Raw genomic sequence first — 13261 nt, forward strand, 5'->3', positions numbered from 1 at the left:
TTTAAATTATAATAATATTTAATAATATTACTGTTTTTGCAGTTATATTCCATTCAGCATTCAATATTCTATTTTTGATCGAATAAATACAGCCTTGGTGAGCTTAAGAGATTTTCTTTTTCCTCGAAAAAAAAAAATAAAAAATTTACTGACCCCGAAATTCTGAATAGTAATGCAGATTGCATCATTTTTACTCAGCAAGCAGTGAATAACGGTTCTTGGCTGTGATGTAACTTAAAAAGGACAGATTATCGATCTTCATGCTGGGAATGTAAGCAGTTTAACTGTAGCAGAGAGTCTCAAATATGTTTCTGAATGGCTGTGGCATTTTGCACTTTCAGTGTGAAAAGCCGTCATGATGGGTTATGGCATGGTGTTTGCAGAAAGGCTTATCTGATGTTGGACTTGTTTTAATGGTTCGTATATGAGATCTCCAAAGCACATTGTTTAAGAAAGCGCAGTACTGTCCGCCTGCCTGGAGGAGCACATAGCTGAGTCGTGTTTACGTTGCTCCATGTGGATTGTTAGTCCAGGGGCCTGTAGCACCATTGAAACTCACCGTCAGATAAATAAAGTGTCACTCTATTAATGGCGTGACAGAGCAATGTTCCACCTGCGTGTTACTCGTTCCTCCCACTCTCTCCTGCAAGAGCACAGAGACTTCACTACTGCAGCTTTTAATTCTGAGCATTAAGTTCAACATGGTATCAGTTTTTGTTTCCAGTAAGACATTATAGAAGTAATAACTTACAGTCGGTAAATCAAAAACCATTTGGATGGATTCAGTGAGTGAGTGAATGATTCATAGGAGTCATTTGTTTGTGAATTACAATGCGGAAGAATAAGGTTGTTCAAAAACTGCTAACAGAAATGAACATCTCGAACATCAACCGTTTCTAATTAACAACAAATGATTAATCGAAAAGCCATGACTGAATTCCCTTTAAATTCCCCTTCGAAAGGAGAATCTTTTGTCTCAATCATTTAGTGTGTGGTTTTAAAAAGAAGGTTTGAGCAACGCTGCCTGTTTTATGCTTCTAAACACATATATTTTTTATGACAGGAGCTAATTAAAGCAGTGCCAGTGTTGATGTGCTTAGTATTAAGACCACATTTTTCTAATACTGGTCTAATGACGTCTGCGATAAATACCTCTGGAATTCATTTGTGAGTGTTCATTTAACATTGTTTGTGCTTTTCTGCTGTTCTTCAAAAACTGGTTTTGTAGAATAATGGCGTTTGTGAGTGGATACTAATTGGTTGTAATTTCAGTGTGACAGAGCCAGAAATAAATCTGTCAGTGCCTGACCAGAGCTTCCTCATTCTTGCAACCAGCGGCTTACTAGGCCTTGTCTACACCTTCTCACACACACATACACATGTTTATTTTTGTGAAAAGTGGGGACATACCATAGGCGTAATGGTTTTTATACTGTACAAACTGTATGTGCTATTGCGCTACACCTAAACCTACCCCTTACAGGAAACTTTGTGCAATTTCAGATTTTCAATACACGCCATTCTGTGTGATTTATAAGCGTTTTGAAAAGTGGGGACATGAGGTAATGTCTTGAAAAGTCACCTTCTCCTTGTAATACCTGTTATACCCTTGTCATTATACAAATTTATGTCCTCGTTTGTCACAAAAATGCGCACACACACACAATATTATATTTAAGTCAATTTACATGTATTGAAAATAAAATTATTTCTAATGTTATTTTACATTCTAAGTAAAAATAACTGATTGCAATGGAAGCTAACATAATTAAGATTTATTTTCTCGTAATTGAGATTTAGGCTTTAAAAATGAAAATAAGATCTACGAAATTTGCTTGTATTTAGTTTATGCATTATTTAATTACTGATTGTTTACTTGTTTTCTTTAAGCTTGGGCTATTTTTGTATTTGTAATAGTTAGTGTATAGAGTACATAATTGTGAAATTTCAGTGTCATCTAAAAATTGTAACAATTATATTGTAAACTTGAAATAAAACGACTCATAACGTGATATTCTAATTTGGTCATATCGCCAACCACTAGCTAGAAGCCTCAATATCTTATGCAATATTGCTTCTCAAGTAAATTATATTTCAAGAAGGAAAACCTGGGCCAGCACTATAGCTTTCTGTCATATTTTTGGCATCCGTTTTTTTGCTCTGTGTGATTTGTATTGTGTAGTTTAGGTGCGCCGCTTTACTTTTCTGCCATAAGCCGCCTAGTGTTTTCCTGCGGGGGCTTTTGAGCAGTCATAACTTTGGCAGGCTGAAATGAAACTTGGTATTAGAACCACAAGTGTTTTGTCGAAGGTCTTCCTCGGAACGAGACGCCACCCCTTGCTGCTACCAGTCTCGTTCAGATGGTAATGATAAATGCAGTTTTAACTCAGCGGACAGACAAAGGGAAAGAGAGGGAGACGAGAGGGGAATTATGGGACGGCATGGAGTTTTGGAGAGAAAGGGTGGTCGCTGTTTTTCTGTGTGAAACTGCCTTCACACGAACAACTGTTTAGAAACTTTGCTCCCTATAAGGAGTTTTGTTCCCTCGTTTGATTAAGATTACTCAGCTCCCTGGTAAACTCCTTTCTGCACAAATTTACTCACAGCTTGAGAGATCAGTGTCAGCGGCGAAATAAACAGACACCTCCTGTTAGCCATGCATGCAGCCGTGTGTGTTTGGCTAGCAGTTCTTCTGTGTAAGAGTCATTTATGATGGCGGAGCAGACTGTTTTTCCATAATAACCTTCCATATAACTTTAAAAATACTGATCATACTTTTTCTCTCTTTCACAGGTTTATGAAAAACGGTGGTTCTGTGGTTGACGCAGTAACGTGGCAACAGTAGGTATTTTACCTTTTTTAAATTCTAACCTTTTATTATTCCCTATTGTTTATGGAAACTTGGAGATCATCTTTCTAAAATTGTTATACAACATTGCTGTGGTATGAAACAAAACAGAATGCGAACGCAAAAGTGTCAGTTGTTCTAAAGTGGTGGGTCACGACCCATAAATGAGTCGCAGGACTGTTCTGATACAGCAGAGGAAAAACAATGCAAAAGTTCAAATATTAAAAATGCAACAAGCCATATATAGTTAGAAGAGGAAAATAAATACTGTAGGCCTAGCCACTTTTAATAAGGAAGTTGCAATGTTGTTTATAAGTTTACAAAATTGTTTTTCAAAATGTGTCATTGTTGAGCAGTAATAGTTCTATTAATAAATTTCAGTTTTGGATTTTAAGAACAATAAACAATTTTGGGTTGCCAGTTGAGTTCCATACCAGTTGCCAGTATGGAAGCCTGTTTCTGCCATTGAATAAAAATGTAAAGAAGGTAATTGTGAATTTTTATTACACAATTCTGGCTGTTTTTCTCGCAGTTGCGAATTTACATCCCGCAGTTCAGATTTTTTTGCGTGATCTAAACTTGCAGTTGCGAGATATAAAGTCAGAATTGTGAGCGATAAACTCGCAATTGCAAAAAATAAATTTTCTCGCAATTCCAACTTTTTTCTTCCAATTGCGAGGGGAAAACAATTCATAGGTTTGCAGGTTTATATGTCTCACAATTGCATTTTATACAGTTAAAATTGCTAGAAATAAACTTTGGAGTTCTGAGAAAAATGTCAGAATTGCAAGTTTATATCTTATCTCATGCAATTGCCACTTTATTTCACACAGTTCTGACTTTATGACTCCCGATTGAGAGTTTATATCTCGCAATTCTGAGAAACAAGTCATATTTGTGAGATGTAAAATCACAATTGTGTGGAAAAAGTTAGAATTGTGAAATTTTGTATGATTTATTTTTTATTTAGTGATGAAAACAGGCTTCCATAGGTTTAGGTCCGTCATCTGTGATGGCATTTTGATATTGTTAATTTCATAATATGTTATGCACGATAGTGGTAGGTTGGCATATCGGCCAGGACAATTAACTTGTGTTTTTTTTGGCTATTTTGAGATTATTGGCATCAGCTTGGTCAACCAAAGAGGAACTGGATAACACAGTATCATTTTCACAGTCGACCGCATTGACAATGAATGACACATTTTTTGTGTGTTTTTGAATATTACGACACATTTTCTGTTTTAGATATTTCTTAATGAATGTTCAAAGTTAACATTGAATGTGTTATGTGAACACTGTGTAAAATGCTCATTATCTCATTTGCTTTCATTTAAATTGTATAATATATCTGCTCTCTAGACATCAACAGTGGCAATACAAAAAGTTTGTCGCTGTGCTCTGTTGTTTATCAACCGTAGAATCTGCTGTTCCCCACCTCCGCCTTTATTTCTAACACCTGTGAGGTGGGATAATGTGCTGGAAGGTAAATTTACACTCCCAGCAAACACATGCAGGCCTCTAATTTGAGCCTTTTTTCTTAATCTGGTTAAGTACCATTACCGTGAAGCGTTGTAAAAGACATCAACAGTTCGTGTGTGTTCAATAGTAATTCTCACTAACAAAACAATTAACATTCCTTTCATACTTTCAAGCAAAACAACTGTTTTCTATTTTTAATATGTTTTAAAAGTAATTTATTCCTGTGATGGCAAAGATGAATTTTCAGAACCTTTAGAAATCATTTTTAATATGCTGATTTGTGCTGATAAATAAAACCTATTATTTATTTTAAATATAAATATTTTGTAGCATTATGAATGTCTTTATGATCAGTTTTCATTTAATGCACATTTGTTGAATAAAAGTATTAAATTAAAAAACAAATCTCACTGGCCCTTAAATTTTTAACAGTAGTGTATATAACATATGCCTATATAAATATAAATTTGTATTTGCATTAATATAAATACTTCACATTTGTGCACCACATACTGTATAGTAGTTTTGCTAAGTGGGATCAGTTACGCTTCACCTGTGACAGAAGAGTAAAGACTCTTTTCATGGATTAGAGCAGCTGTTTTCCTAAGGCTAAAGGTATTCATCTCTAAATAACCACTTATTTCAAACCCCTCTATCCTATTAACGTCTTATGGAGGCGAGGACTGTGTGTTTTCTACTTAGAGAGTGAATTGAGCTGTTGCGTCTGTCCATCACAGACTGAAATGGGTTTGATTAGAATTGTTTGTGGAGTTTTGGAACAGGCATCTCTTGTCTTTCTTTTAATATGCTGTTGACTTTTATTTTGAACTTCACTTTTTATTTTGTTGTCATGTCTTTGTTCTCTAGCCCAACCCTGATTGTATCCAAGTGTGTCCTCATTAGTTCTAGAGTATTTATGTTGCCTTCATTAGACAGATGTGGGTTTTTCTAACATCATTTCTCAGACTATAAAACTAGCTCATTCCCAGTGCTTGGAAAATCACGTGTATAGAAACAAAATTGCAATGCTACGGTGAGCTTGGCAGGTGTTCGTTGACAACACAGCGGTCTTCTGGCAACCAAATTGTGGAGGATAAATGATTTTGTGACTCGTGATGCAATGATGCACTTTATTTTTTATGATTAACAGTCACCGGTTTTTATGCACCTGGCAGGTTTTGCACCAAACAGGTTTCAAATAATGCAAGGTCTGATTTATGCATTGTATTTGCATAAAATTGAATGTGTAGCATTAACTATGTAGCCCTTCTTGGGTGTTGCCATGTTCATTCATTCACCTGCATTCCGAAAAATTATTTTAATTAATTAAAAATTATTACCTTCAAAAATAAAGTAAAACGAACAATAATCAAACGACATAAAATATTTCCAAATCCTTAAAATAGAAATGTGTGTTTTACAAATTGCACTTCTAGGTCTAGCCCAAACTTCCAGCTTGATTTATTAGACCAGAAAATGAGGTAATGCCAGATATCAGGTCATTAATTTTAGGAAAGGAAGTTGTTATCGGGGTTAACAGTGAACTATGTGTGTACTTCTATGGAACGTCCCCCAGTTTTTTTCACTGATTATTGCAGATACAGCTCTGGATGTTGCATAAAATGCAGTATTTTATATTATTATTATTTTTTAATGGAACGAGTATGAAAGTCTGGACCTTTTGGATCTTTGGCTGACTCTGATGGATCGGTGATAGAGTATGAGATAGTTTTGGGCCACTTGACGAAACTTGTTGCTTGTCTATTTGGTTTTCTGTGTGTTGAATGTTGCAACTGAAGTCTGTTGATTTAAATGTTTTCATTGAAGAAGTAATAGTTGGCTGAGAGAAATGAAGTTTTGTCTGATTTGTGATTGATTTGGAATAATCCTGTAAACAAAAGTTAGAGTGGCTTCGAAAAATAAAAGTCTGTGCTAAAGTGTGTGTTATGAATTTATAGCTGTCACTGATAAGTTATAGCTGCACAATTTCTTATTTATTTTTCACTATTTACATTAACTTTTGTAGACATTTTTCATTAAATAAGTTACAACAAGTAATTGAAGTATTTTCATAAGAAAAATCTTAAATGTTACATTTTCTTTACAAAATTAATGCAAACAGCTCTTGAGGGGGAATTATCCCTTTTTGGCAACGAAATTGATTTATTTATTTATACAAAATTACACACAAAATTAAAAAATAATACATTTTCTTGTTAAAGTGGCCCCATCTATTGCTTTTAACTAAAACAAGTTTTGTTAGAAAAAGATAAATTAATACATCTTCTATTTTAAATTATCTTTAATTTATCTCTCTACTTTCATTTATCTTTCATTTAAATTGTTTATGTTTTATTTTATTTTATTTTATCTTTTTTATTTTAATAGTAAACATTTTAAACACACATTAAGAAATGTATTCTATATTTTTCATTAAATGATACATTTTCCTAATTTTAGCATGTAGTTTTGTAAAGAAAATTACACAAGTAATTTTTTTTTTTTTTTTTTTTTTACATTTAATTTTAATTTAACTTTTATGTATCTGTTTGTTTGTTTTTGCTATTGCTTGTGCTGGGACCCAAATCTGAACTACTGGCCCGATTGGGTCGTCAAAAAAAAAAAAAGAAATTGTTGAGCCCTGAAAAAGCTTGTCTGGACATGAGATACTCTTGTGTGCTTTATAACCGCAGTGCCGGGCTGAAGTCTGACCCGAGCAGTCACCGCCGACTGCTGCAGACAGACAAGCTGGGTTTCAGGTCAGCTAGAGTTTTTCCTGTGTGATATCATGAGAAATCACAGATGCTGTGGTTCAGAGAGCTTCAGCGAAATATGCAGGGCTATTTTTTAAAATCTTGTTCTCTTTTGAGTTTTCCTTTGGATGGGCTGTCGCTTTATAACCTCTTACTCAGAAAGTGCCTGACTTGCTCAACACTGCGTTGCAATATGGCGTACCTTAATAATCAGAAACGAGCTCATTAGCGGCTTTCTTTAATCTCCCAGCACAATGGGGACTGGGTGTTCTTTCAATGACTTTAATTAGTTCCATGCTGAGTGGCTTTGAATTATTCAGTAATGAGAAGTGTTTTATCAAGTGCATGCAATAGCTGCGGTCATTAAAAGTTATAAGGACATAAACAAGTTTGCATTTCTCCCTCAATTAGATGGCCCCCTGCGTCTGCAGAGAGAGGGTGGCCCAAACAGACTCATTAATCTAGAGGTCAACCCTGATTAAAGGAAACGGAAGTAGGAAAGGGTGTCAGAGAGGAAGATTTCATAAAAACACCACCTACTCAGTTAAACTTAAGCCATATGCGCTCACACGTTCTGATGCGCAATTATCATTTTACAGTAAAGGAGGATTCCTGGAATAAGAGCCCTCACAAGTTATTTATACAGCTCTTGTGGCTCTTGTACACTATAATGATGTTTCAAAGTTGTAAATAAGGATTATTGAAATGCATTCTTTAGAAGAATATACAATTTCAGTAATTCTACTTAATAATTGCATATATGTGACCCTGGACCACAAAACCAGTCTGAAGTCGCTGGGGTATATTTGTAGCAATAGCCAAAAATACATTGTATGGGTCAAAATTATAAATGTTCTTTTATGCCAAAAATCATTAGGACATTAAGTAAAGATCATGTTCCATGAAGATATTTTGTAAATTTATTACCGTAAATGTATAAAAACATTTTTGATTAGTAATATGCATTGCTAAGAACTTCATTTGGACAACTTTAAAGGCAGTTTTCTCAATATTTTGATTTTTTTGCACCCTCAGATTCCAGATTTTCAAATAGTTGTATCTCAGCCAAATATTGTCTGATCCTAACATATCCTGATCCTAGCTTATTTATTCCACCTTCAGATGATTGACAACAAAATTGACACTTAAGACTGGTTTTGTGGTCCAGGGTCACATATGTGTATATATAAGTGTGTGTGTATATATATATATATATATATATATATATATATATATATATATATATATATATATATACTCCTGTGTTGGCAAAGCTGAATTTTCATCATGTGTTCTTATATATGTCTCTTTGTCGTATTACAATATGACAGAATTTCATCAGAAACATCTGAAACAAAGTTAGTATAAAAATAAAACATAAGAATTCAATTAAGTGTCCTGTGCTAGAGAAGCCTCTGAGCAATAAAATCTTTGTCTAATTTATTCTTTATCTCTCACATTAGGAGTCTTTGTCTCCCATGGAACAGATGTGCTTTTCTTTCACTCCTCTTCCAGACGTCTCCTCTGTTTTGAATGCTAAATTCAGAAGTCGGTCGTTGAGAATGTACCTTTCAGGCAGAATCTAAAATGCCACAAATGGATACACATTAGCTAAATATAATGCTAGGGAGGTTGAGAGTTGTTCATTGCTGTTTGAGGTCCAAAGATAACGAAGATTTGTTGCCTCTAGATTTGTGCTGCTTTAATCCCATAGAGACTATAAATTTTGAGGGTCAGTGTCCACAGAGAGCCACTTTTCCTTCAGATATGTCAAGATCTTCAGACGTATTGCTTGAAAATGGTGTAGTTCATTGAGGCCCTCTTTTCACACCCCCCCGGCCCGGCCCACAGCTACTTCATCCCTAGTCTCGCATAGCCAGACCTTCAGACTGACAGCTGAAGGTCTGGAATCTATGGCAGCTTTCATTGGCCAAGGCCCGCCCATGAGGCCGTTTGACCGACATGTCAAACAACCAATCACAGTTCGTTTCGTTCAGCGTCACTTTTTGGGGCGTGGAAATGTTGCCACAATAACAGACCATTGTGTGAAACTCTCGGACGTATTTTAAAGATTCTATACCACAAACTTTAAATATTTCACATACTTTTGGAAATCCAGCGTTTATTTGATTCTGGTCTTGTTTGTCATCACAGTTGTAAACACGATGGCTTTCTTCTTTTGTGAGGGGGTTTGGTGTCACGGCATTTTTGTTTCTAGGCGGAACGTTAAAGAATGTGACACACACGTCTCCCGGAAATCCTGTAGAATTCAACCAATCCGACAACAACTTCGAAACTCCTGAAGTGTTTCCACTTTTGTGTGCCATATGCATCAGACCAACGTTCTGTGGGCGTGACGTCTGAGGCTGAGACTACTTCATCCCCAACTCCTCTCTCTCTCTCTCTCTCTCTCTCTCACTCACTCACTCACTGCAGCGGCTCTTTGACCAAAAAGAGCTCTGTCTCTTGTCACCGCTGTCTGCTTTTACATCTTAATATAATTCATGGGCTCAATCTGTTAGTTATTTTGAGTATAAACCTGCAGACTGGCCTTTAATGCCTTTAATTCATATTTTGAACTTTGCTCACTGAAGTGGGAAAATGTGGATTGTGTTATTTCATATTGTACTGGTAACATTAAGATTGATAGCATTGCCATTTTGCCATTTGTTTTTATTCTATGTTAATCTCCAGTCCTAGGCTCTTTTTTTTTTTGTGCTTTTTTCTTAGGGAAAATATAACATTTTTACACCGAAATAATAATTCTTAGATACACATGTGTTCAATCAAAACAGTTGTTGAATCACAGTATAGTGTGTGTAGCTTAAAAAGAAAATCTTTTTGTAAATTATAGCACACAATTATTCTCTCTCTCTCTCTGTGTGTGTGTGTGTACAGGTTTATATATCCTGGTGGGGACTTAAACCTGAATACACACAGACTCATGGGGACTCGTGTCACGGTGGGGACCTGAATTGAGGTCCCCATGGGTACAAAAGCTTATAAATCATACGGAATGAGTTTGTTTGAGAAAGTAAAAATGCAGAAAGTTTCCTGTAAGGAGTAGGTTTAGGTGTAGGGCAATAGAAAATACAGTTTGTACAGTAGAAAAACCATTACGCCTATGGAGAGTCCCTACAAGGATAGCTGACCAGACTATGTGTGTGTGTGTGTGTGTGTGTGTGTATACTGTATATATATATATATATATGTGTGTGTGTGTGTAGACACATTTACACAATTTGCAATAATGCAATATATCTATTTTCCTTTTTAGCCTATACAAGTGAAAATATTTCTATCAAGTTAATGTTTTAGTGTGTGTGTGTCATTTTGTTTCATCATTTAATAGATGCTACGAAATATGTTTTATATATATATATAAATCCTATATATATATATAATACAAATTTATTCATTACATAATACATATTAAGAAAGTTTAGGTTAGTGTGGTTTTAAAAATAAATGAATACTTTTATTCTACTTTTCTACTAATATTCAATCATTACAATAAAATATTACAATGTAATTGCATTTCACATTATTGCTGCTTTTACTGTATTTTTGATCAAATAAATGCAGCCTAGGTGAGCATAAAATTCTTTCAAAAACATTAAATCTTCTACTTTTAAAGTAGTGTATATCACTCTATATTAATATATACATTTAATTTTCAAATATTAATATATTGTATACATATATTTTTAATTGAACAAAAAATGCATATGTATATTCAGTTAAAAAGATGTGTATATAATGTTTTTTTTTTTTTCAATTAAAAATATATCAATTAAATGAATCAGTTTTATATTTCATGCAAAGATGTTCTCTTATGTGTGCAGTTACTACATTGACAGGCGGGTGACCAAAGTAGAAGACTTCATGAAGACAAGACTTCTGGACACCCTGTCTGAGCAGATTACCAAGGTGTTGAAGGTAAGGCTTTTTTTTAATGACACCAAGCCTAGATATCTTTTGTTTTTGAATGTGTTGGTCTGAGATGTGCTGATACGCGGTAAGGTTGTTGTTGTGAGAGAGTATAAGTCCCTCAAGTGCTCATTAACTGCGTTCATCTCAAGGGCCCCGGGTTTGTCCTCAGCTGCACCATCCAAACAAGTTGTCGCCGGTCTGATAGGTGTCCTACCGTTAAGGGAGTGTGGGTCAGGGCACAGTAAAGGAGGAAAGCGTTTGATTGGGTTTACAATTTACAAGTTCCCCCCTCAGCCTCATGATGTCTCAGCTGCTCTGGGAACAGTCCCCTTTCGGTCTAATAAGCAGTACCAGGTTTCACAACATTTAAGACTTCCCTCAGGAGGCCCAATCTATAAATACACAGCTCTCCTGTTTTATGTATCTCAAACTCACACATCTGGTCCAGTGTTCCCCTAAAAGTGAAAGAGGGGGAAAACTGGCCTTCCTCGCAAATATCAAACAAAAGACACCAAAGTTTGGTTCACTCCCAAACCCAGTGGGACGGTGATTAGAGCCTATTACATGCGTGATGTCAGACGAACAAGTGCTTATTCCGCTTCTTAACTTTAAATCCAAAGGTCATTTAACATAAAATCAGTCATAAAAGATGGAATTCTGGAGTAGATCTGCAGGTGTTCTTCGATGGTTTGGCGACACATGTACCCTTCTGCAGATTTATTCTGAGAGGTGATTTATGCTTGAGCGTTCATTCTCTGGCTGTCATTCACTACAGCAGGTCTTGAGGTTCATACTGTGTCTGAATCAGAAGTAGAGAGTATGAGAGGCTTTCTTTGGCTTATTATGGAATATGCCTAATACCAGACATGTGTTCTATTATAACCAGACTCTGACCCTGCAGCTGGACGGCAATCAGTTGTGTATTGTGCTTCAGAGTTGGGATCTCATCTCAAATCATGCCCATGGACAGTCATGGACAGTCTGATTTATATTGAGCACAAAAACAGGAGTCAGGATGCAGATTTTTATCAGTCAGCTGCATGGGGGAAAAGTTGTGTTTGCGGACTTGGCTTTTAAAAGATAACAACATTTGTTATTCATTTTCGATAGATAGTACATATAATTTTATTATTAAATGTTTTTATTTTTCATTATTTTTAGCTACGCTACTATTCAAAACATTGGGGTAAGTCTTTTTGAAAGAAATCTTTTATTTTGGCCAGAGCTGCATTTATTTGATTATTAAAAACAGTCATGCTGTGAATTTATATTTTAAAACAGAATTAATTCCTGTGATGGCAAAGCAGTCATTGCTCCAATGTTCAGTGTCACACGATACTTCAGAAATCATGCTAATATGCTGCTCAAGAAACATCTTATCATTATCAATGTTGAAAGCAGTTGTGCTGCTTAATATTTTTGTGTAATCCATGATAGTTTTTTCAATATTCTTTGATCAGTTGAAAGTTCAAAAAGAAGCATAATAAATGTCTTTACTGTCACTTTTGACCAATTTAATGCATCCTTGATGAAGAAAAGTATTAATTTCTTTCACAAAATCGTTTGAACAGTACTGTATTTTGGATTTCACATTTACCAGCCTAAAATGACCTTGGTGACTATAAAGTGAGTCATTTTAAGTGGAAGAGACTAATCAAAAGAAGAATAAATCCTGCCTAACTCTCCATCACTCAGTTATGAGTTATCGATGATATGTCTCATCTGATGAAGGTTTGTCTTTGTTTTCCTTCAGATTGTTCAAACTCATGCTCCAGAGAAGCGTGTGTGGCTGGGTGGAGTTGGTCCAGCTTGGGCAGGGGGCACCAATAATTTATCCGACACATTTGCTGCTGGTTTTCTGTAAGTACAGTATCTTCATGTAGTATATAGGGACTGCAGTCAATGATCCCCATATAAAAATATCATTACTTGTATTACATACAGGATTTCAGCAAATTACGATTGAGCTAACCTAAATGTTTATGTCCAAAAAACAAAAAGATGCATGATCTGTAACAGTCTGCAAAGCACTAATCTCTCACACAAAAGATCTCTCTTACAAAAATACTAACAGTTAATGTTAAGTTGTGACACATTGAAAACCACCTCTCAACTGCATTTGAAGAGTATACCACATGAAACTCAGTCCAACTCTTGTTACTGATATTTTTATGGCCTTCGAGTAGTTTAATACAAATTGCTCATTTGCACTTCGGGTGTCCCGAGTTCGAGTCCCGATCCCATC

At 35.4% G+C, this 13261-nt stretch overlaps 1 protein-coding gene across 1 annotated transcript in view; it reads left to right on the forward strand.

Moving 5' to 3' along the window:
* hpse2 (heparanase 2) overlaps positions 1-13261 on the forward strand; it is a 92188-nt gene that overhangs the window by 56822 nt on the left and 22105 nt on the right. The window contains exons 7-9 of the mRNA XM_058796401.1: positions 2794-2841; positions 10929-11022; positions 12770-12876. Coding sequence (XP_058652384.1) covers positions 2794-2841; positions 10929-11022; positions 12770-12876 — 249 coding nt within the window. The remainder of the gene's footprint in view (positions 1-2793; positions 2842-10928; positions 11023-12769; positions 12877-13261) is intronic.

This window comes from Onychostoma macrolepis, chromosome 13, assembly GCF_012432095.1.
Source record: "Onychostoma macrolepis isolate SWU-2019 chromosome 13, ASM1243209v1, whole genome shotgun sequence".
Lineage (NCBI taxonomy): Eukaryota > Metazoa > Chordata > Actinopteri > Cypriniformes > Cyprinidae > Onychostoma > Onychostoma macrolepis.